This window comes from Ahaetulla prasina, chromosome 6 (assembly GCF_028640845.1).
Source record: "Ahaetulla prasina isolate Xishuangbanna chromosome 6, ASM2864084v1, whole genome shotgun sequence".
NCBI lineage: Eukaryota > Metazoa > Chordata > Lepidosauria > Squamata > Colubridae > Ahaetulla > Ahaetulla prasina.
In genome coordinates this window covers 94459343-94485636 of record NC_080544.1, presented here as the reverse complement: position 1 = coordinate 94485636, position 26294 = coordinate 94459343, and the positions used below count along the sequence as shown (strand labels likewise).

Below are 26294 nucleotides of genomic sequence, written 5' to 3'. Positions count from 1 at the left end.
AAACATCTGCAGGCAGACAATCAGCACCAAGGACCCTATTGTTCAACCCTGAGCTACAAATGGTCTGTTCTGTTGGAAAAGTGCCAAGAGCTTTGATGCGGTTGACAATTCCAGCAGAACTGTCACCTGTACAGGTACACAAATCCACAGATAAAAAGGAGAGGCCTTTATAGCAGGGGTCTCCAACCTTGGCAACTTTAAGACTTGTGGACTTCAACTCCCAGAATTCCTCAGCCAGCTGGCTGAGGAATTCTGGGAGTTGAAGTCCACAAGTCTTAAAGTTGCCACAGTTGGAGACCCCTGCTTTATAGATTGGTTGTGCTGAAGCATCAAGAGCATATAACACCTTGCTAGTTCCTGCAGTGAGTTGGAAAAGGCATTTTGCTCACTTTCCCAAGCACCTGTCAGAATGGTTCACACAAGCCCATGAAGTGCCCTTAAACTCTGGGAAGAAAAGATCATCTGGGCTGCAAATTAAGATTTTACATTTTTGCTTTGTGGATTTTTTGCAGCTAACTTGGGAGGTTATTGGTTGGTTTGTTTATTTTTTTATGAAAAACCACAGTGCAGTTTGGCATAACACTGTAATTCATGCAGTTTTTGAGAAGTGAAAGTATAAAAACCTCAAATGGTTTATTTTCTGTACTGAGCTTTGATGGAACATTTCTCACCGGTAGATTGTATGACGCTCTGCGTGTTTCCTAATCTCACAGAGCTGTGCATAAACCATCAGTTAGAAAAGATAGGTGATAGGTTGCAGACCAGACCCTCTCTGAAAACTGTGCAAGACATTGTTAGTTTCCATCAGCAGCCAATGTGTGAGTCATGTAATGGCGCCCTTAATGATTGCATCACTTAGCAGTAGAAATTCTGGGTACAGTTGCTTTTTTAACCTGAGGACTAACTGTGTTTCAAAAGGTTGTTTTACACATTGGCAAAAAGAACCAGAACACAAAATACAAAGTGTGAGTGTGCGTGCGCATGCAAACCTCCAAAATGCAGCGTGTGCACGGCCCCATGCATGCGCTTGCAGCCCTCCCGCACATCCCCCACACATGTGCAGCAGAGAACCAATCAGCTGGCTGGCGGAAGGTGCGTGCGCATGTGCAGCAGAGCTGAACTGGGGCTACGGCTAGCGTGCCCACAGAGACAGCGCTGCGTGCTATCTGTGGCACGCACGCCATAGGTTCGCCATCACGGCTATAGGGCATTGTACACCAGAGACAAGACACACGGACAGTTTTTTTCCTCCAGTGCTATCATTCTGCTAAATAACTAGTTTCCACAACAGTGTCAAACTATCTAGGAAAGCAGTATTACCATCATTATTTCATCTTTCATTATTTCATCATCTTTCCTATTACCTAACTCCTTATCTTCTTATAACTTTGTTGTTTGTATGTTACAATTTATATTGGTTTATTTAGTATCCTAGATTTATGTTGATTGTTTATTTAGTGTCCTATTTTTACAATGACTATGATCATGATTTATCACTTATTGCTTGTATGTACACTGAGAGCTTATGCACCGGAGACAAATTCCCTGTGTATCCAATCACACATGGCCAATAAAGAATTCTAAATAAATAAATAAATACCTAGTTTGTGTAATGAAATGTCTGCAAGAAAGCAACCCTATTATGCCAGTGACATAACACTGTGACATCACATTATTGTGGAGATCAAAACTTGTGTTTAAGAAGAAGAAAGACTCTTTTCAGGTGGCATGCGAAAGAGGCAGTTGAGAAGAGCTGGAGATCAGAAAGAAGGTCCATGTTATCTTATTGATAAGCAGAGGCTGTTTTTTCTGACCCTAACAAAACAGTGTGATCCTGGGTGGTTCCCAAGTATAAGGTAAAGGTAAAGGTTTCCCTCGCACATATGTGCTAGTTGTTCCCGACTCTAGGGGGCGGTGCTCATCTCTGTTTCAAAGCCAAAGAGCCAGCGCTGTCTGAAGACGTCTCTATGGTCATGTGGCCAGCATGACTCAATGCCAAAGGCTCACAAAACGCTGTTACCTTCCCATCAAAGGTGGTACCTATTTTTCTATTTGCATGTTTTACGTGCTTTCAAACTGCTAGGTTGGCAGAAGCTAGGACAAGTAAGGGGAGCTCACCCCGTTACGCAGCACTAGGGATTCGAACTGCTGAACTGCCAACCTTTCGATCAACAAGTTAACTATCTTAGCCACTGAGCCACCGCGTCCCGATATGTAGTTACATACATAACTTTAATTCTCCATTTTATGAATTCTAGTCAGTTCTTGTTTTCGACCCTCTTTTCTATTCCAACCATTGATAAAATTTATTCCATATCTCGTGGTATTCTGACTCACGTTTATTTTTCAATTCTATCCATATCCGCACATGTCAAAAAAATTTTTAATCACTTCAGCTTCTAGAGCAGCGGTCACCAACTGGTGGTCCATGAGAAAATTTTGATGGTCTGCAGAAAAATTATTTGCATTTTTTATATTGCACTGAATCAGGGGTGCTCAAACTAAGGCCCCTGGGACAGATACATGCAATGAACGCTTGTGTTGCTGCAGAGAGTCTCCCCCTTCTGGGCCTTTTTGTGTGGGTCAGAAGGGGGCAGAAATTCTGACTCAGGGTCTGCTTCAGCCTCCTGGTGTGGGGCTTCGGGTGAAGGCTGGAGGGAAGTGCCGCTGGTGTGGAGATCCAGAGGGCCTCATTCCAGTGGGACTGCATCATGGCCTGGAACTGGCTGACCATCTTAGTGCGCTGAGCCTCCAGGCGCCGGTACCTAGCCTTGCACTCCCACAGGTCTTCCCTCTGCTTGGAAAGCCTATGCTCCTAGTTCTTAGTGAGGTGCTTCTCCTGAGCCTCTTTCTCAGTCAGATCCAATTTGAACTGAGCCAGCTGTTTTGCCAACTCTTTCTCATGGTGGCTGCTTAGCTCCAACAACTGCTTCCTGTTGGAGCCATAAAGAGGCAGGCGAGTAGTGGCTGGGAGGGGAGGGGCGAGTAGGGGCCAGCGAGGCGCCCCTCGCCATGAGTGAAAGCAAGTTGGCCATGCCCACTCAGTCACATGATCACCTAGCCACGCCCATCCAGTTGGTCATTAGGCAGATCATATTAGTGGTCCACAAGATTTAAAATTATGGATTTAGTGGTCCCTGGGGTCCAAAAGGTTGGTGACCGCTGTTCTAGAGGAGTTTCCTTATTTTTCCAATTTTGGGCAAAACTCATTTTTGCTGCTATTATAATATGTATTATTAATATTAAGTACGTAAGTAAGCAAGCATCTGAATTTTGATCACGTGACCCCATGGATGCTGCAATGGTCATAAGTGTAAAAAACATTCATAAATCCGTTTTATTAGTGTTGTTGTAACTTTGGTCACTAAACAAAACTGTTGCAAGTCGAGGACCATGTCTGGATCTTTCGTATGCAAACTTTATTGATATCCTTTCTCTTCCGCTAATACATTTCAGCTATTGCATTTGAAAAGTGCAACTTAAGGGAGCTTTTTTCTAGAGCCTCTGAACAAATCTTGGTCTACCTGCTGTTCAAATGCAAAGTAATTTTGGAAGCCCATTTGTGGTCAGATTTCTCACGATTTGATGGCCTGGTGTTTTGGTTTTTTCCCCCTGTCGTCAACCCTAACGGCTTGAAATGAATTAGCTTCTTGCAGAGAGAACATGCTCAGCTTCTCCTGCCTGAGGTCTTAACTTAACATACCACAGTAATCTACTGTTCATTGTGCTGATATGGTGGTGATTCTGGTCATATGGCATTAGCAGCTGTAAGTAAGTAGCCGTGGGGATTTACAAAAGAACCAAAGAGCATTGAATTTGAACAGTGGTGCTTGTGTGCTTAAATGAGCAAATGTGCTTTATATTAGCATCTGGCATTAAGAGGCTTCCTTGTAAGATTTCAGCAAATAAGGGAAATAAGTTGAGGCCTAGGTTGATTAAACCCAGATATTGTAGCTTGTAAATTTTGACTATAGCTTTGCACATTGCTGAGAGACAGTTAGTTGTGGTTTATTCAATAAGGTGTGATGAAAAAAAATATACGAGTACCATGTTGGTCTTTTGCTTTCTGTCCCAAAGGTGCTTTTTCAAGAGGCAACTGGACTTTCTGGTTTTTCTTTGAAGAGGTTTCGCTTATTTATTTATTTAATTAAACTTTTATACCGCCCTTCTCCCGAAGGACTCAGGGCGGTGTACAGCCTGCATTAAAACAATTTATATACACACTAAAATAACAATTAAAAAACTTATTCCATAAAGGCCAAAATTAAAACCGTCCAATTGACCATATAAAATACCCAATAAAATACAGTTAAAAATTAAAATTTAAAAATTTAGCATTTAAAAATCAGGCCAGTTCTCATCCAAGCAGCTTCTTCAGCTCTGACTGGATGGTGGGGAATATGCAAGTCAAGAGCTGAAGAGGCTTCTTGGATGAGAAGTGAAACCTTTTCAAAGAAAAACCAGAAAGTCCAGTTGCCTTTTGAAAAAGCACCTTTGGGGCAATCATGACCTGGATAACTGAGAATTTCCATAGACATCTTTTGCTTTCGGTTATTCCTCAATTTATGACCACAGTAGGGACCAGAAAATTCATAGTTAAGTACTGTAGTTGTTAAGTGGAGCATCATGTGTTCCAGCCTAATTTTATCTTTATCTAATCTTTGCTGTGGTTGTTAAGCAAATCACCATGGCTGTTAAGCAAGATAACGCATGACTGCAACTTGTGATCTTTTCTGCCAGTTTCCCTTGCTTGCTGGGAATATCACACATGGCAATCACAGGACCTTATAACTTCTCTTATAAACTTACTACAGGTAAGTCCTGGACTTACGACCATTCATTTAGTGCCTGTGTTAATGACAGTCCTGAAAAAAAAGTGATTTTATAAGGGAAGCTTTTATTCAACCACAGAAAAATGGAACTAGGGCAAGATTAATCTGAATTTGATTTAGTGGATTTGAGTGGATTTATTTGGGCACATTTTGTGCTATGAAATTATAGGCAAGGTAGTTGTTAAGTTTTCTATCTGGAAAAAAAATATCTATGTTATTGGTGGGGACCAAGGGCCACACTCAACATTCTTGGGCTTGAGATAGGATTGAAGTTTGGGAAATGGAAGGGTAGATTTTGAGCAGAAAATTTGGAGGGTGGCTGATCTTTGCTGATTTTGGAAAAGATTAGCAAAATCCAGTTAGGGTTTTGGGGCTTCCACAGTTGAAAAAAATCACACATACATAGAGCTTAATAATTGGACAAGAAAACTTTTAAATTGCTTTTAGCTACTGCTTCTTTTCAGGCCAAATATAAACAATCCAGGGGTGAAATCTAAAAATTTTCCCTACTGGTTCTGTGGGCGTGACTTAATTGGTGGGCATGGCTTGGTGGTCAGGTGACCTGGTAGGCGTGGCTTGGTGGTCAGGCGACTGAATGGGCAAGGCCAATAATAATAAATAATACAAATAATAAACAAAGTATTACAAAACTTGGGAGCGCACCTGTCTACCTTCTTTAAAAACAGAGGCACAGGTCTACTAGCCGCCTACAGCACTGATCAGCTGTAGTGCGGCCCTTTGAAGCACCGCGGCAGTCATTTAAGGCCATTTGCAGCTATATCACCACCAAGAGCTTCAGGGACAGAGAAGAGGCATGGGCGGGGGGGGGGGGAGAGACACAGGGATTTTTGCTACCAGTTCTCCGAACTACCCGCCTCCATCGCTACTGGATCGCGCGATCCGGTCTGAAACGGGAGCATTTCACCCCTGAAACAATCTGACTGCAGCGTGACTTTGAGAGATGGTGATAGCTGAAGTATGAGACTATCAAACATTATAAAAATCACTCTACCATGTTGGATTGAAATGATGGAAATAAATGTATAAATGAACTGTTCCAGCATCTGTTAAATGGACATCTGTTATTTTATTAGAAAATGTATGTTGTCAGATAATTAATGAACGCTAATATGTTGGTATTGCTTGTTTTTCTTTTAAATCTACTAAAGAAGAAAAAATCGGCAAATGCACCAATTAAATTCTTTATTTAACCCATTTGTGTAATATGTTTGGACCTGAGAGAAAGCAAAGAAGAATTTATTCCCAGTGGAAACTGGGAATGGACGCAGGATTGGGAGGAAAACTGAAGACATAAAAATGGCAGAAAGACACATGTGGAGGGTTACATATGATAAAGAACAGGGATGTCAAACTGGAGGCCCTGGGGTGCTTAGATGTGGCCCATGGGGCCACCCTGGAAATAGCCAAGGACTGGCCCATGGTGCCTCTCCCAGCAAAAACGGAGCTCTGTTTTTGTCTGTGGCCTCCTGCAGCCTTTTGCCAGTGAAAATGGAGCTTGAGAGGGCCATGTGCGACCCCTAAGCTCCGTTTTTGCTGGCAGGGGGGTGCAGGAGGCCGTTACCGATGAAAACAGACGTCAAGCTGGCCACGCCCCTTGGCCACACCCCCTTGTCATCCTCCCCCCACCCCGCCGGCCCTCGAGATCAAACAACCCTGATGCGGCCCTCAATGAAATCGAGTTTGACACTCCTGATATAGAGTATTTCAGAATTTTCTGTTCCATTATCCAATAAGCTATTTTTCAGCCTTGGTAACGTTATGATTTGTGGACTGCCAGGCTGGTTAGGGAATTCTGGGAGGGAAAGCTGCCAGGTTTGATAAACAGTGGCTTACGGTTCTATTTGGAGGTCTTTTTATTATTATTATTAAACCTAAGGATTTATATAAGGGTACTTCAGGGCTTGCATCCTAGCAAACTGTATGATCAGTTACTGCAGCCATGACTCATGGGACTCTGTAACAGTTTTGGGGCCTGAGTGGAGACCTGAGGCTAAAGGTTATTCACCTTTGGTGAATATCCAATGTTTGCTATTGGTGTAAGTCTATAGGATCCAGATTTCAATCTAGACAATGCTGATACTCATTCGAGATGATGCCTTTTGTTTATGGAGAAGCCTCTGCTGTAAATGCAGAACATTTGGAGATAAATCCTTGAGAATTTATTACAGGTAGTCCTTGTTTACTGACTGGTTGCTTAGCAAGGATTCAAAGTTACGAAGGAACCCCCCCCTCACAAAAGTATTTTGGGTGCTTGGCAACCAGCTCATTTTTAAGGCCAGTTGCAGCCTTCCACAGTCATGTAATTGAGAATTGTGATGTTTTTTGCCGGATTTGGGGCTTTTCAGACAGTTTCTGCAAAAAAACCGACCAACAAACATTGATTAGCTTTACAACTATAGTTGTTTTAAGCCATGTTATAACTGCTGTGTTCACCATTCAAAGCGCCACATTCATTTAATGACCCCAGAGAAGAAGTCGTAAAATTGGGTCAGTCACATGGATGCCTTGACTTAATATTGTCATGACTTACAGTGGAAATTCTGCACTCCATTACAATCACAATTGTACAGTACAATTACAAAGACTACAACAAGTAGTCTTAAGTCAAAGAAAACGGTGGTTTCCACCTTCCAACTTTGATATCTCAAAAAACCTTTGGCCTTATACACTTTCATGAACTGGTTCTTCTTTGTCTCACAAATTGCTTTGTTTGCTTGTCTGACAGTATTACGTATTATTTTTAAGCCGCCTAGACCAAGGGTCTCCAACCTTGGGCTCCCAGAGTTGAAGTCCACAAGTCTTAAAATTGCCAAGGTTGGAAACCCCTGGCCTAGACTAGCCCTACAGCAAGATAGACAGCAAATAAATTTAACAAATAAATCATATACATGCACACCTGCAGAGCAGCGCTGTAATATGTTGAGTTTGATTGAGATATGCGGGTGTTCAGAGTGATTAACAACAATAAAGCATAGCACAAATTAATTAATGATAAAAGAAATAGTAGAAGGAAACACATATAAATCAAAAATCCACCTTCCATTTCTACTTGTAGCAAAAAAGCTGTAGATAGGTAAGGTGACAGAACTTTAAATGTGAAATCAATCAGAAAGCCCTTTGGAAAAATACAGGTAGTCCTTGACTTGAGGCTAACATTTTTGTTGGTAAGCAAGACATTTGTTAAGTGAATTTTGTCCCATTAAATTTTACGATCTTTCTTGCCTGATTTGTTAAGCAAATCACTAAACTAGTAACATGGTTGTTAACTGAATCTGGTTTCCCCATTGACTTTGCTTGTCAGAAGGTTGCAAAAAGGGATTACATGACCTGGGACACGGTAACCATCATAAATACGAGTCAGTTGCCAAGCGGCTTGAGTTTTCATTACATGACTGTCGGGATGCTGCAACGGTCGTAAGTGTGGAAAATGGTTGTAAGTCCCTTTTTTCAGTGCTGTTGTTACTTCGAATGGTTACTAAACAAACTATTGTAAGTCGCGGAGGGGGGGGACTACCTGTATATGAAATAATTTTCCTTGGAGAAAAACAGATGATACGGCTATTTTCCAAAATGGGAAGAAATAGGTGGATTTAAACATGATATGTAGGTGGGTGTGTTTGGGAATTTTAAAAAAAACCCTTTGATATTATAAATGTGTTCCATTTATTTACGTGCACTTGTGCCATGTTGAGCATATTAATTTATTGGAGTGCATATAGGGGAAGATTGCAGTCTGTTCTTTTTAATTCAATAATAACAATTTTTCATTTGGATAACACCTGCAATTTTTGGCACTGTACTTAGCTCAAGATTCAGTCTCTTCTCTCTATACGGGAGCTTCTTTGAGTTATTATTTAATGAACCATCGGGTGAACAAGTTGGCTTTTTTGAGCCGCCTAATGAAATTTGGCTGCATAGTCACAGGTGCCTATTCTTTAGTTCCACTGCTGAGGCGTCTGATGCAGAGGGCAAAACCATTGTAATGGCAGGATGCCTCCGAAAACCTTTTCAGCAAAATTGCATTGAATGCGCAATTCTGAATTATTACAAGCATTAAAAGAAAATAGCATAGCCAGGGGTGAAATCCAGCAGTTTCTGACAGGTTCTGGAGAACTGGCAGCGGAAATTTTGAGCAGTTTGGAGAACCGGCAAATACCATCTCTGGCTGGCCCCAGAGTGGGGTGGGAATGGAGATTTTGCAATATCCTTCCCCCAGGAGTGGGGAGGGAATGGGGATTTTGCAGTATCCTTCCCCTGCCATGCCCACCAAACCACACCCACCAAGCCACACCACGCCCACCACGCCATGCCCACAGAACCAGTAGTAAAAAAATTTGGATTTCACCCCTGAGCATAGCTATAGTGATTCATGAGGGAAAAATACCTTTTTCTAAAAAAAACTTACACCAGCTGGGCAAAAATACTCCAGGACCCTTGTCAGAAAAGAAGCCAAAAAGAGGAAAGTCCATAATGAGGTCAGGCAATTCAGTCATGAATCTGTAGCTTAAGTCATTCTCGAGATGGTGAATGAAGTCTACTAAATGTTACTGATGTCAACTTGCATTTAACATTGAAGGGCTGAAGGGAATGGCTGCTTTCCTCAGCTATGAAAGTATCAAGATCATTAGTTCTGTAATTTGACTTGTGCCATGAGTTGTGCTCAGAGGCTTTGTACACCTAGCAATCATTCATGGACAAAAATATGAGCAAGTGTGACATGCCTGCAGGCGGGAAGCACATAGGTCAAGACTTGTTCGCTATCATGCCAGAGGAACATAGAATAATGGACAGAAATCTTTTTGTTTATTCATTTATTTATTAATCAAATTTACATAGTCACTCAAGTCGCCAAAAGCAAGTCTGGGGGTGTATAATAATCAGATAACAGCAACAAATAGAATTAGAATTCTTTATTGGCCAAGTGTGATTAGACACACAAGGAATTTGTCTCCGGTGCATAAGCTCTCAGTGTACATAAAACAATAGTGATAAATCATTATCATAGTTATTGTAAAAATACATTCATCATAAAACATTAGGTACAATACTTAGTCATAGTCATGAATACTAAATAAGCAATCAACATAAATCATACTAGGATACTAAGTAAACAATAAAAATTGTAAGATATAAGCATAGATATAAAAAAAGATACAAAATATAAAAATCCAAATTAATACAGGTTTACCTAAACTGATGGTTGACCCAAAATCACCCAGCTAGCTTTCTAAGGCGAGACTAGAACTCACAGTCTCCTGGTTTCTAGGCTACTACCATAACCACTTAGGCATTTGGACATTGCTGTTGATAGAAAGAAAATGGTGTCCTTTATAGCCAACCTTTTTGGCCAACCAATTTGGTAAAGTAGAATCACTGGATGTGAACGGTACGAATTTTAAATTATTTCATCACATTACGGTTTCATTCATAAGAACCAAGCAGACAACTATAGGTGCTCTTAAATGCACATGGAATGCTCAGTTGGGATCCTGTTCAGAGAACAGGCATTATTAGTTATAGCAGATGAGGTACTACTCATCCTGCATGGCTAGACTGGAGTACTGGAAATGCTGGAAGTGGTGTTCTGGTCATACTATAGGACAGTGTCGGCAAATCTATGGCACGCGTGCCAGAAATGGCATGGGAAACCACCCCGTGACAAATGTGCGGCCCCCCCGGCTCCTCTTCCGCATTCCTGTGCTCAAACACGTGCTGGTCAGCTGGCCGTTGAGCACGGGGGAGCAGCAGATCCTGGAAGAGCAGCATTCCGGCACACATGTGCAGGCCAGCACCCGACCTTCCAGGTTGACGTCGTGCATATGACAGCTGTTCATCAGGTGTGCTTCCATGCTGGTATCCAGGTGTTTGGGTGCCGGCTCACACTTACACGATGGACTGCTGCTCTTCCAGGTATTGCCGCTCTCGCGCACGCGAAGTCAGCGGTGCCACGCATACCTCGCGGGATGGTTTCGTGTGCCACTTCCGGCATGCAGGCTGGCGCACAGGAACACCAAACGTTCGCTGACACTGGTATAGGAGAATCAAATGGATAAGCAAAAAGGATGCCCTTTCTTCTTGTTATCTATCAATATATGAAGGTAAGCATCAGATTAAAAACTGAGGATCCTGTGACAAAGGCAAAAACATTGGAGAACAAAATCTATAGCGCTCTCTCTCTCCCTCCCTCTCCCTCCCTTCCTCTCTTCCTTCTCTCTCTTTCTCTCCCTCTCTCCCTCTCCTTCTCCCTCCCTCCCCCCTCTTCTCCCTGCCTTTCCCTCCCCCTCCCTCTCCACCTCTCCCTCCCCTCTCTCCCTCCCTCTCTCCTCCCTTCCTCTCTTCCTTCTCTCTCTCTCTCTCTCCCTCCCTCCCCTCCCCATCTCTCTCCCTCCCTGTCTGTCCCCCCTCCCTCGTCTCTGCATTTGGATATAAATATGCCCAATTTTGCTCACCAATGCACACACTTACACATAGAATAGAATAGTTGGAAGGGACCTTGGAGGTCTTCTAGTCCAACTCCCTGCTTAGGCAGGCGACTCTACACCACTTCAGACAAATGGTTATTCAACATCTTCTTAAAAACTTCCAGTGTTGGAGCATTCGCAACTTCTGGAGGCAAGTTGTTCCACTGATTAATTGTTCTAACTGTCAGGAAATTTCTCCTGAGTTCTAGGTTGCTTCTCTCCTTGATCAGTTTCCACCCTTTGCTTCTTGTCCTGCCCTCAGCAGCTTGTTTGGAGAACATCTGGACTCCCTCTTCTTTGTGGCAGCCCCTGAGATATTGGAACACTGCTATCATGTCACCCCTAGTCCTTCTTTTCATTTGTTATGCATGCATGGATCCATGCATAGACCTGGCTATAAAAGCCTTGTTGTCTCCATTTCAGATGCTTAGCTTACTGTGGGTGAGGATGGAGGTTCAAGAGATGAGAGATGGATGTCTTGAAAAACCTTCAGAACTGTGCAAGGAAGAAACATTGCAAACCATTTGATGGTGCAGAGGCTGTCTCTTCACTTTTTTCATTTCAAATACTGCCTGTTGTGCCTTTTGCTCATGCGGTGCCGTTTCATATTTCACCTCTTGAAGCCTTGTGGAAAAGGAAGAAATAAATATAAGTTTTAGGAAGGAAAAGTAATAGAAAGCCCTCCAGTTCATGTCTGACACACAAGATTTATTGGGATGGGTGGCTGGTGAAAGGAAACATTTGTTAAATGGAAACATAAGGCATTGGTATTAGCAGCAAAAGTCCCAAGACTCATTATTTCTAAAAGTGATTATATGTGATCTGGGATTTTACAGTATTTTGTATCAGGTCCCCATTTAAACTTATCCTGAATAATTTAAAGGTTCCATTAAACGATTTCTCATATTTTGTTTCCAAAATGTCAGAAAGTATTTCTTATTTGCCTTCTTCTGTATCTAATTTTGTTCTTCCTACTCATTCGAGTTTGTAGCATTGAACAATTTATATCTGGCATCATTTGAGTTACTCAAAACCACTGTGAACAGACCCAGGAATGTGGATAGCTAGATTGGTAAACCATAAAGAGCTCTCACTTTTATTTTGAGGGGAGGCTAATTTATTGTAACGAGTTCGCTTTAATGAGGAATGCGTCTTCCAATATTTTTTACCTCTCCCTTTATACCCCCTTTGAAATATACAATAAGAAGATTCTTTCCTTCTATTTCCTTTAGGATAGAAGAAAGGATTCTAATCTGCATTTTATCGAAGTGTGTGCAAGTATGGATTATGGTACTTTTTGGAGTATAAGACACACTCCCCCCCCCCAAATAGGGTGGAAATGTTGGTGCGTCTTATACACTGAATACAGCCATTTTTGGCCTTTTTAAACCCCGCCCTGCACATCCCGTTTTTTCCAAAAAGCGGCCCGTTTTTCACAAAAATGGGATGCGTAGAGGGTTTGGGAGGACTGCAGAGTGCTCCTGGGGGCTGGGGAAGGCAAAAACACAATGCATGGGGGGTTTGGGAGGCCAAAAACTCCCAAACCCCCACATGTCACATTTTTGCCCTCCCCAGCCCCCAGGAGCACTCTGCAGGCCTCCCAAACCCTCTGCACATCCCATTTTTGCAAGAAACGGTGCAGAGGGTTTGGGAGGCCTGCAGAGTGCTCCTGGGGGCTGGGAAGAGCAAAAACTGGACATGCAGAGGCCAAAAACTATTTTTTTTCTTGTTTTCCTCTTTGAAATCTTGGTGTGTCTTATATCCGATGCGTCTTATAGTCCGAAAAATATGGTATATGTAGATCATAAAAATGACTTGGTGCATCTTATGAATAAGTGGAATTAAGGGGTGTGAGAAGAGTGCAATGATGGGGCAATGAAGTTCCATAAAGAAGGGGCCACCACTGAGAAGTCCGTTTTTCATGATCCCACTAGTTATACACCCCTAATCGATGGGACCTGAAACACGCCTTGCCTTCCCCTCTTGGTGGTAGGTTGAGTGGATGTAGTAGTATATGAAGCAGAAACTGTCAACATTGGTTTTATACTGGATTGGGGAATGTTTTGCAAATGTCTTTTCTTAGAGATTTGCTATATGTATGAAAATATCTTCTGTTTCCCCCCCCCCAACGCTAGTTCTCCTTGTCAACAAAAGTGGTTCATTTTGCATTTACAGCTGTAAGTTAGAGTCCATGCAGAATGACTCCTAATAACAGCCTCCTGTTGTGATTCCATATTTTGCTATTAAAGCTGTTAGAAATCCTGAATTCTAGTTGCATTTAAGCCAATCCTTTATTCAACCTCATTTTCAAAAATGTGGTTGGTTGGAAAAACGGGGGGGGGGGTACTTGGATGTTGTTTTCATGTTTTTAGTTTTTTTTTCTTTTGCCTTTCGTCTTTGTAATAATGATATTTTCAGTTCAGCTTTCACTGTACTGTAAAGTTTCTTTTATATATGTTTATGTATTCCTTTCCCTTTTCTTTGTATTCACTTTTTGTTTTTGTTACCTACGTAATTAAACATTGCAATTATCAAAAACTTCATTGCTTACAGCTAACAATTCTCTAGATTTTGCTTTTAATGATGGTCATACTTGAACACATTTATTGGCTGTAGTAGTCTTTTCCAAAACAAGTGTTCTACATTTTTCTGTATGCAGCTGAATAATCTTCAGCTTGACAAACAATAGTTGCTTTGTTATTTTTATTTTTTACCTTGTACTTGCTTTCTCTCTCAATCAGTGTCTGAAAATAGGAACTTACTGCTTATGATGGAAAAAACAAACCTTTTAGATTCTAGAAATATTTCACATCTGTTTCCATTTTCTCTGGAAATGGTATACTTCTCTGGTGTATTTTGACCTTCCTTGCCCTAATAAAAGTATCCTTCAGATGCACTCATAAGATCTTTATGCCAAAGTGTTTTGACCATTCCCATCTTGAGAAATCTTCTATGCTCTCTAAACTGGTGTGAAAGGGTGCGTTTAAGACATTGGTTTGGGTATTGTCTTTCTCTCTGTGCTAGTGGCTGGCCATGTCTTCTATACCTTATCAAGGCAATCATTCTTTTTCTTGCAGAATTTTCCTATTATAATCACCTAGGCAACCTGACCAATTTGAGATGAGCAGGGCCAAAATGGATCACCCAACCGGTATTCTTGAAACGGACTTTGTTGATTTTTGAACTTGACTTTGCAATTTCATTTGGAAAAGAGATTTGGATTCGATTGTGAACTTGATCAACTGATGTGTGTGTTTGTGTGAATATTTAGCTTAAATTTTGTGAGAGTCAGTGGCAGTCAGGATATTGGACCACATCCCAGTTACATGCCGTCCCAAATGTACCTTATGTAAAGCTATTGGAAAAGAGAATTAAAGTATCCTAAAACCATTGAAAATGAAACAGGGCTGCTTCGAGTAGTTTTAATCATAAGTTTATATAATACAGAAATATAAAAGTCTTTTTTTTTTAAGTGGTCCCTATTTCGGAAGGCAGCCAAAATAAACCTGAGAAACCCCATGTGTGAAATAATGGTCTTATGAAGCATTGTTTGGATTCGGTTAAAATATCTGGTTTGGGCTCTTTTTAATTTTCTCATGTTTTTTTCTCCTCAGGATCCCGCAGGCATCTTTGAACTGGTTGAACTGGTTGGCAACGGGACTTACGGGCAAGTGTATAAGGTAAGATTTATGTAACTTCGGTATACAAGGGTTTATATTTCAAAACATTTCTTTGCTTACCCTTCTTTTACTATTTTGGGATTCATGAAGTCCTTTCCGTTTTCTTCAAGCTTTCTTCCAACCTCCCGCAAAGATAAAAAATGGTGAAAAACGCCTGTTCTTCTTCGCATAATTTAGCGAGGAAACAAACTTCAAGAAGATGAGGGAACAGGTTCCTAAATTGATGTGATACACTATGGCTGATTCTTGATACTTTAATTTGCTGGATCCCAACAGAGGCAGCCCATTTGTTTCCGAAAAGAATGAAAGATAAAGCAGTAGGACAATCTTCAACTAACATAAAGATCACCTTCTGGCTTGAGAAACTCTCACAGCTTTCCAGCTAGTCTGAGGAAACCTGTAGTATGACTTATACCCTTCTAGTCCTTTCACCTCTATCCCTTATCAGAAGACAAAGTTGACTTATATTCTCGGGATTTATATCAACTTGAGTTGTGTGAAAGCGTTTAACGTAGCTTTGTCAAACTGGTAGGCTTGGTTTTAGAATATCCATCTCCATGGCTAGCCAGTTGGGGGGATAATGAGTTTGTAATCCAGTACTGCTGGAGGGTGTTGTGTGGCAGAAGCCAGAATTAACAACTGCTCTACATGCAATCTGGTAATTTCAGTTGATAAGATGCTGAGATTGTATTTCACGGTCACTGTCAATTTAATTACGAGTTGCAACAGGGTGGATACCTTGACTTGCTTCAAGTGACAGGCTTTGTGAAACTATTAAAGGTTGATGATGATTATTTTTTTTACTTGTTTAATTGCTTGTTTGTTTTTATGATTACAAGAAGTGCTGTTTTTGTAATAGGCCTCATGCATCATCACTTGGGCTGGGCCATCCTTTATAATCTCTTGAAAAATCTTGTCTTTCACACATTGGTATCCTTATATCTCTTGGACTATAACCACATGGTCCTGATGACCTCTGTACTATATATTGTATAGGTAGACCTTGCTTAACGTTGCTAACTGGGATTCTCAATTCCATCAATAAGCAGTATAATTTTAAAGCAGTGGTCACCAACTGGTGTCCATGGACCATTGGTGGTCCGCGAGAAAATTTTGGTGGTCTGCAGAAAAATTATTTGCATTTTTGATATTGCACTAAATACTATTTATCTTTTTAAAAAATTCATATTAGTGGTCCGCGGGATTTAAAATTATGAATTTAGTGGTCCCTGAGGTCTGAAAGGTTGGTGAACCCTGTTTTAAAGGACAATATCACATCATTGTGCCAACTTAACGGCAGTCTGAGCAGTCTAAATTAGAGTTGTTAGCTGAATCCTACACCTTTGTTAGGCACCATTAATGATCGCCTGCTTCTATTGACTTAGCTTGTTGGACACCAGCACAAATGGTGATCATATGACCACAGGATGCTGCAACCATCATAATTGGAAGATGGTTGCCAAATGCCCCAAAATATGCTTATATAACTACAAGGATCTGCAGGATCAGTTCTAAGTCTTCTTGTTCAGCACCATTCAAGTGGTCACTGAAAAACTTGTTCTAGCAGTCACTGAAAAACTTGTTAAGCAAAGGCTACCTGTGCAGGTAGTCCTTGACTTACAACCATTTGTTTGGTGACTGTTTGAAGTTACAACGGTGCAGAAACAAAATGACTTTGGACTGGTTTTCACATGTAAAACTATTGCAGTATTTCCATGATTACATAATCAACATTTGGGTGCTTGGCAACTGGCATGTATTTATGACAGTTGCAGTGTCCTGGGGTCATGTGATCACCATTTGTAACCTTCCCAACTGGCAAAGTCAATGGGGAAATCCAGATTTCACAATAACCACATGATTCGCTTAGCAGCTGCAATGATTTCACTTAACAACTTTGAGAAAAAAGAACATAAAATGGGGTGCAACTCACTTAACAGTTGTCTTGCTTAGCAACAGAAATTTAGAGCTCCACAGCCGTTGTAAGTCAAGAAGTATCTGTACTATATTTGGAGGGAACCAGCTTAAGGAAGGAGTGGAGAATAAGGATTTGTAAGCCGAAATTCTGGGTACCCTATTATTTTATTTAACCTTGGGAGATAGGGTATAAAGTTAGGAAAGGATAAATTTGAGCATTTTACATTGTGTTAAATTATTTTTGTACGTGGTTTTGGAAATGGTGGTAAAGGATTAGCAAATTTGGAAATGGTACAACTGAACCTGCCATGTTTTTTGTACTTCTGTATTTAACATGCATAAACACTGACTTTCTTCCTCCTTTCCTGCTCCCCAAATCAAAGGAAAGGGGGAAAAAAAAGAATTAGCTATAGGAAGGACATATTTATTCTGAAATCTGCTTTCTCTATTCTTCTACTGCTGTGTGCTCACCTCTTCAATAAGCATGTTAAAATTTGCCACTTGAACCTGGAACAAAAATTTCTAGATGTTTTTGGAAGTGTGAATTTCCAAAATAATGTTGAACCTTTGCTAAAATTATAATCTGCCAAAAATGTTTTATTAAAAGTGATTGGCAGAGGAAATATTTATTCTGAGGAGCTCCCCTTCCCCCTTACAATGCTGAATTTTGAAACCATTTGCCTTGATTTGCTGAGGCTCAATGCAGAGTGATGTCTAAACGGTTTTGTTCCATTGACAACATAACTATGGTGTTGACCTAGTTTTAAGTATCTGGTTAGTACTAACAGCTCCCGATGGAAAATGTGACAACATCCTTTTTGAAAGTTTAAAGTTTCAAGCAAAAAGCCCAATAAAAATGTTTACTAATTGTTTATATGGTGGTCTTTCTATATTTATTTATTTTTCATTTTATTTCTTGCTGGAGCTTCAACTTATTTAAGTACACTTGAAAAAACCATTTTAAAAATCAGAAGCAGTGCATTTATCTTTAACAAAAATGTTAAAGGGGCTGTCAAGACAGAAATGGGAAAGACAGAAATAGAAATAGCACTTAGACTTATATACTGCTTTACAGTGCTTTACAGCCTTCTCTAAGCGGTTTACAGAGTCAGCATATTGCCCCCAATAATCTGGGTCCTCATTTTACCAACCTCGTAAGGATGGAAGGCTGAGTCAACCTTGAACCTGGTGAAATTCAAACTGCCAAATTGTAGGCAGCCAGCAGTCAGTAGAAGTAGCCTGCAATACTGCACTCTAACCACTGTGCCACCAAGGCTCTTGAAATATTTGTATTTTCACATGTAATCTGTATTTAGGCTTCAACAACCCAGATTAATTGATGTTCAGGCAAAAATAAATAAATGCTACAGTAATATTAAGGCCTAGCAGCTTATTTGGAAATATTGAATTAAGCTCAAAAGTATTTCTCAGAGGTTTTCTTTTTTTTGCTTTTAATGCTGTCAGGAGACATTTTGAACTTCTTTTGTTTATTTGGTTCTTTATTTATTAAATTGATACAGCTGCTTATCTCACCACCATGACTTATAAGGTTTATAAGATTAAAATTTCCAAAACAGTACAGAAAAATAGCTAAAAAAAGTCCGCATAAATCATTAAAACGTTAAAGAATAAAACTGTTTTTTTTTAAATTTACATTTATATCCCGCCCTTCTCCGAAGACTCAGGGCGGCTTACAGTGTATAAGGCAATAGTCTCATTCTATTTGTATATTTACAAAGTCAACTTATTGCCCCCCCAACAATCTGGGTCCTCATTTTACCTACCTTATAAAGGATGGAAGGCTGAGTCAACCTCGGGCCGGGCTTGAACCTGCAGTAATTGCAGGCTGCTGTGTTCTAATAACAGGCTTCTAACAGCCTGAGCTATTACGGCCCTAAATCCATTAAAGCACAATCTGCTGGAGAGCACCACTCTTTTTCTTAGTCATATAGACATTTAGCGGGCTCTCCACCATGTCCTTGGATTTCTAAAATTCTAAAATGTGGGTTCTTGCCTGTAGCCAATTTTCCCAGTGCTGCCCCCAGATTTCTAGAAGAAGTAGTTGCTAGTAGAGGCAGTTGATTTGAAAAGAACCTGTTATTCTATTCTATTCTATTCTATTCTATTCTATTCTATTCTATTCTATTCTATTCTATTCTATTCTATTCTATTCTATTCTATTCTATTCTATTCTATTCTATTCCATTCCATTCCATTCCATTCCCAATCCCAATCCCAATCCCAATCCAATCCTATTCATGTTGCAAACCTTTTGACCCACCATCATCTCTGAGAGGAGAGGAAAAAGGAAAGTCAAAACCTGCAAAAATTAGTGGGCCAATTTTCTATTCAAAATTCCCCCTCAATGTTTCCTTAAGTGTATGGCTTTCCCTTCCAAAAGCAGAGAAGGAACTGGTCGACTTTGGCTAACATGTATGTAATCTCTCTGCTTGTAAAATCAGGTACTATTTTAGCCTGTTTTCCCATGGACATCTTGGATATAATAGATTTGAACCTGGAGTTTAGTTTACCAGTCTATTACATGTCCCACTGTGTGTGAGATGGGCAATAATGAAACTTTATATATAAATAACAATAGCAATAGCACTTAGACTTATACACTGCTTTACAGTGCTTTGCAGCTCTCTCTAAGAGGTTTACAGAGTCAGCATATGCCCCCACAACAATCTGGGTCCTCAATTTTCCAACCTAGGAAGGATGGAAGGCTGAGTCAACCTTGAGCCTGGTGAGATTTGATGTGCCAAATTGCAGGCAGCTGCCAGTCAGCAGAAGCAGCCTGCAGTACTGCACTCTAACCACTGTGCCACTATGGCTCATAAATAAATTGTCCTTTCCATTGCTGTTTTGTTAATAGATAGGGGCAAGAATATACAGGGAAATGTTAATAGATAGAGGCAAGAATATGCAGGTAAATATACAACCATTCATTTAGTGACCATTTAAATTTATAAAGGCAATGAAAAGAGAGCCTTATGACCATTTTTCACACTTATGATAATTGCAGCATCCTCATGTGATTGAAATTTGGATGCTTGGCAACTGACTTACATTTGTGATAGTTGCAATATCCACACCCTTTGTGACCTCCTGACCAACAAAGCCAAGGGGGAAGCCAAATTCACTTAACAACCATGTTACTCATCTAACGAGTGCAGTGATTCACTTAGCAGCTTTAAAATAGCCACCGTGTTGCTTAGCTACGGGCTCAGTTATGGTCATAAGTCAAGAAATACCTGTAGAAAATGTAAAATTAACCCTGCTCAGAAGGGAGTCTAGGAAACAGAAAGCTGGTTTACCATTAATGCAAGGAAGATGTAAGAAGACAGGATGTTAGATAAAAATTCAGTGTTATGGTCCGTCTGCAGCCTACGGAGCTGGCAACGGAGTCGGACAGCAATGAGGCTGAGGTGAGGCCAGGGCCATCAGGAAGTGAGGTGCGGACTCCAGAGCCTCCAGAGACTGATAGTAGTGAGGCAGAGGAACAGGAGGAGCCTGTTCCTAATGCACGCATGAGAAGAGCTGTCAGAAGGCAAGAGTAGCTCAAGCAGAGAGGACAACTCGGGAGTAGGGCCAAGAGTTGATTGGCCCCTCCTATAAGGCTTAAAACAGACCAGCAACGGTGTTTCAGCTTTGCTGGAAAACAACGTTGGTAGCTTCGTCTTCTGCTCCGTCTTCTGCTTCGTGTACGTCTTTGTTTTTGTGGCTTCTGGACGTTTGCCAGGAAGGACCTTTGGCAGTTTACCTAATTGGACCAAGCTTTGTTAGATAACTGAGGAATTTGTGTTGGGAGGCATCTGTTTTACTTTGAGTTGAACGACGCTGGGAATGAAGTAATTCCCAGCTGTTCGAATAAAGTTTGTTTCTTTTTCCATAGACTTAAGTTTATTACTACCTACTTGGGTCTGGGTCACAACATTCAGGGAGGATGTAAGTGCTAAGAATGAGCATTGGAGACCATCAGCTAATTGCCAGGGTACAATAAAGATTTAGTCCATACTCTGTTATATTACGTATAGCCAAATCATTACTGTGAAGGGAAGCCTGACCTTGTTCCTGGGGACTGAGTCATCTTCAGCATTGGATATGTAATATAACATTTTGCCGATGTTCAAGATCTGAAAAAGGAAGGGAAAAGGCCTCTGGTAGAATCACACGGTTATGTCCCAATACTTCCTTTTGCTATTTAAAGATTATGGATTCCCCTATTGCTAAAATAATAACCATTGCTTAAAAAGTAGGACAACTAGATCAGTGTTTCTCAATGTCAACAAATTTAAGATGTGCAGACTTCATCTACCAGAAGAAAGTCGAGAAACCTTGAACTATGCCAAGGAATGGGTTGAAAACTAGTATCTATGAATAAAGGAAAGAACCTGAAATACTGCATTAGTTTTCAGGTGACTAATCCTTGACATACAGATAGTCCTTGATTTACAACAGTTCATTTAGTGACTGTTTGAAGTTACAGTGGCACTGAAAAAAGTGACTTACGACCTTTTTTTTCACACTTAGGACCATTACAACATCCCCAGGGTCACATGATCAAAATTCTTAGGCTCAGGCTTAGCAACCTGCCAACAAAAGTGTGTATAGTCAAGGCTATGGTTTTCCCAGTTGCAATGTATGGCTGTGAAAGTTGGACCATAAGAAAGGCTGAGAGCCAAAGAATCGAGGCCTTTGAACTATGGTGCTGGAGAAGACTCCTGCAAGTCCCTTGGGCTACAAGGTGATCAAACCGGTCAGTCCTAGAGGAGATCAACCCTGACTGCTCTTTAGAAGGCCAGATCCTGAAGATGAAACTCAAATACTTTGGCCACCTAATGAGAAGGAAGGACTCACTGGAGAAGAGCCTAATGCTGGGAAAGATTGTGGGCAAAAGAAGAATGGGATGACGGGGAATGAGGTGGCTGGATGGAGTCACTGAAGCAGTAGGCATGAGCTTAAATGGACTCCAGAGGATGGTAGAGGATAGGAAGGCCTGGAGGAATGTTGTCCATGGGGTCGTGATGGATTGGAGACGACTTCGTAACTAACAACAACAAGCAACCTGCTCCTATTTATGACGGTTTGCAATGTCCCTCGGATCATGTGTTCCCCTCTTATACCCTTCTGACAAGCAAAGTCAATGGGGAAGCTTAACCTAACAACTACGTTGCTAACTTAACATTACAGTGGTTCGCTTAACATCAGTGGCAAGGAAGGTTGCAAAATGGGGCAAAACTCACTTAACACATCTCACTTGGCAACAGAAATTTGAGGCTCCATTGTGGGAGTAAGTCGAAGAATACCTGTAGTTGTAGCTGTGCTAAGCCATGAGTTGGTGTGTCAGGGGTCAACTCAATGCATTCTGTTGTTCTGGCTCAAGAATTAATTGTTCATAAATAGGAGAAACATCCCCTACTGTGCAGTAGGTTTGACACAGGTGTATATTCTTGGCTCCCTATGATGTAGCTTAATTTGAATATGTTTTTATTTGAATGGGAGTACATCGCAGGTGGTGTATCCCTTTCATGTGAATCTGCTGGGTTTTATAATTCGACAATAACAAACAGACCCGTTAAGTTCTTGTCATGTTAATTTTCTAGCTTAAATTAATACTGCTGTGGTGGTGCAGAGGGTAAAAGACAAGGCTGGATTTGTCCATTGTTCACTGCAAAAGACTTTTCGCTTGTGATGGATGCTTGCATTCATATGCATGCGTAAAGACCCACCAAACCACTGTGCCTTCTTTGAAAAATTCTGGCGTGTGTGAACCAGATCTGACCTTTTTTTGTGTGTGTGCTGTTAAGGAATGCTTTTAGGGTACAAAATGTATTAATTGTAGCTTGATATGCCATAGCTAGTAATTTCTGCTTTTCTTTGTGGCAAGTGGGAGGAATTATTTAGCTTTAAAGATAGTTAGCTCAGGGCGTGCATCTGTGTTCTTTGTTTCCTCTTCCTTTGTTAAAAAAAAAATGCCTTCTCATCTTAAGACTTATCAGATAGCGGGGCGGTCTCCTAAGGAAGGCCTAAGCAGTTACTCAAAGCTTCTCTTTCTATTTTTATTGCCGTTTTTGCAATAAAGGATACTGCGGTTGGTTTTGAAATCTCTCACTGTTTGTCTACCACCTGCTTGGATCTAATCTTTTATCCCTTTTATTCTAATCAATGCCATTATTTTGTACACCTATTGAGTGTTCAGTAGGCTTTTTGGGAGAAAGGGGGACAGGAAAGCGAGTGTCGTGCAGAGAAGTTCAGCATTTCTCTCCCTTTCCCTCCACTCTCTGTTTCAATTTGATGAAAGAGGTAATTTCTTTTAAAAGGTTCAGCGAGGAAAAGGATGTTGAGTGAAATTTTCGTGCAAGGAGTGAAAGGATAGCGCAAAGAGTTATGTGTGTATATCACACACACATACACACACATATCTTACGTTTCATTGTACAGTCACATCTGTCATGGTTAACAGTATTCTTGGCTTCCTACTTCCATGACACCTCAATGATAATGTGAGAAAATGCAAACAATATCAAATATTTGAACTAGATACTGAGTGTTGAGAAAAACCATACGAAGGAAAGAATGCATTAGGATAAGAGTGGTAATAGAAGAATATACACAAAGAAGAGGGAGTCAAACTATTCTCCAAAGCACCTGAGGGTAGAACAAGAAGGAATGGGTGGAAACTGATCAAGGAGAGAAGCAAACTTAGAATTAAGGATAAATTTCCTGACAGTTAGAACAATCAATAAGTGGAACAACTTGCCTGCAGAAGTTGTGAATGCTCCAACACTGGAAATTTTTAAGAAAATGTTGGATAGCCATTTGTCTGAAATGGTGTAGAGTTTCCTGCCTGGGCAGGGGGTTGGACTAGAAGACCTCCATGGTCCCTTCCAACTCTGTTATTATGAGAGAGAGAGAGAGAGAGAGAGAGAGAGAGAGAGAGGGAGAGGGAGAGGGAAAGAGAGAAAACGCTCAGGTTGAACTGTGGAGTTCTGAGGAGCTCTGTGGTTGAAGAGAGATCCAATCTAGAAGTAAAATAAAATTTTTCTGACAATGAGAACAATTAATCAATGGAATAACTTGCTTCCTGGAATTATGGATGCTCCATCACTTTCAAAAATAAACTGGACAACAACTTGACCGGGATAGTTATAAGTCAGTGATGGCAAACATTTTCGGCACGGAGTGCCCAAACTGGAATGCGCATCACGCATGCGTGTGCATATGCGCACACCGGAGCACCGGAAACCCAAGAAAATGTGTGGGTGGGAAAATCCAGCCTTGCTTCTTTTCAGAGACAGACCACACAGTGACCTTTAGCAGGTGTGAAGAAAAAGCACGACAAAGAAAGTTTGCTTCAGCTGTGGTCGTTTTTAACAGAATAAGAGAGTTGGAAGGGACCATTTAGGTCATCTGGTCTAACCCCCACCCAGACAAGAGACTCTACACCATTCCTGACAGATGGCAGTGCAGTCTCTTCTTGAAAGCTTCCAGTGATGAAGCTCCCACAACTTCTGTTCCATGGGTTGACAGAAAATTTCTCCTTATTTCCAGGTTGAATCTCTCCTTGATCAGTTTCCATCCATTATTTCTTGCCTTGTGCTATTGACCAATGTATAATTCAGTATTTTGTTTTATTTTACGAAAAGTATTCCCAGCACGATGAGGTCTAGAAACCTGCTTGTTACTAAATTTGAAACAACTCAGCAGAGAGAGAAGAGAATGTTTTTAAAACTTGAATTTGCACCCATACCTTCCGCTTTGTGTCCCTGCTAGAGAAAGTGTTAATTAGCTTCTGTTTGAGATCAATCAACAGACTGTAGGAGTGGCAGAAAAATGGCAAAGGTTAAGAAACTGCTGCCTCTTGATACCTATATGTAATACAGATAGTCCTCAACTTACAACAGTTCAGTTAGTGACCGTTCAGAGCTACAATGGCATTGAAAAAAGTGACTTATGACTATTTTTTCAGTTACCACCTTTGAAGCATCCCCATGATCATGTGATCAAAATTCAGGGGTGTGGCAACTGGTTCACACTTATGACCATTGTTTTGTCCCAAGGTCATGTGACCACCTTTTGCGACCGTCTGACAAGCAAAATCAATGGGAAAGCCAAATGCACTTAACAACCGGGTTACTAACTTATCCACTGCAGTGACTCACTTAACAGCTGTGGCAAGAAAAGTCGTAAAACGGGGCAAAACTTACTTAACAAATGTCTCACTTAACAACAGAAATTTTGGAGCTCAATTGTGGTCGAAAGTCAAAGACTGCCTGTACAGATATTTAAAGTATTGGTAAAGCATTTTATGAATATATGCTCTTACCTGAATTCATGTAGTGCTGCAATTAATTAATTGCAGTTTTTAAAACTCCGCCTCATCCTGTTACCCAAAACCAGAGCTGCACCTTTTTAACCTTGTTGTGTTCGTGTGATTTTTGCAGTTTTGAAGGTCCATAGGTTTTAATTAATTTTCTCTCCTCTCTTTTAATCCCTCTTAAAATTTATATATTGATCTCCCTATATTTCTAGCTCTTTATTTTTCCTTGATGCATTTGATTGAAGAAATTGAATTTTGCATATACTTCTGTATAAAATGTTATGGCAGCTTCAAAAAATTCACTTAACTTTGAATATTCCCTATTGCTTGGGGAAAATCTGGGAGCCACACAGAATTGATTGAAAGGTGGGCACCCATATAAATGTTTTGGATAAATGGATGGATAGAGAAAGAAAAAGAGAGAGAGAGAGAGAGAGGGAGGGAGAGGGGGAGAGGGAGAGAGAACAAAGGATATATTAAAAAGGAGAAGGACATTGCATGCCACTCACAAACTCAGATGATAATTGCTTGTATGAATCAATGAATCATCAGTACTAATATTAACCGGATTGCATCAGTACCATCAACCCTAATTAGATTGCATCAATACTCCATGTCTCAAATACCATATTCTTCATTCATAGTACTGAGATTTAGTGCAAACAAATCAAGCAGTACACCGGCACTTATGAATTCATTTTTATATAGGCCTATTTTTATTCAGAGTCCAGAAAGTTTCGCTTGTTAAAGAAGTCCTTGTACACTTCAGAAGGTGGTTCTGTAAGAGGGAAACAGTCCCATGCAAATTGTCAAAACTGCATTAGTGAGACCTGGGGGAGGCCGATGAGTTAATGCCAAGACAAAGACAGTGCTAATTGTTTGAACCCTTTTGCTGCTTTCATTACCTATCTGGAAGAATGTTAGTGAATAGTTTAATTAATCTTAGGCTCTGCAGGTGAGTGAGATAAATAGGTACTGCAAACACAAATAAGTAGAATAGAATAGAATAGAATTTTTTATTGGCCAAGTGGGATTGGACACACAAGGAATTTGTCTTGGT

The 26294-nt window shown here is 40.6% G+C and overlaps 1 protein-coding gene across 6 annotated transcripts in view; it reads left to right on the top strand.

Moving 5' to 3' along the window:
• TNIK (TRAF2 and NCK interacting kinase) overlaps positions 1–26294 on the top strand; it is a 365479-nt gene that overhangs the window by 50627 nt on the left and 288558 nt on the right. For all 6 annotated transcript variants that reach the window (XM_058188113.1, XM_058188108.1, XM_058188107.1 and 3 more), the window contains exon 2: positions 14929–14994. In XM_058188113.1, the coding sequence (XP_058044096.1) occupies positions 14929–14994 (66 nt within the window). The remainder of the gene's footprint in view (positions 1–14928; positions 14995–26294) is intronic.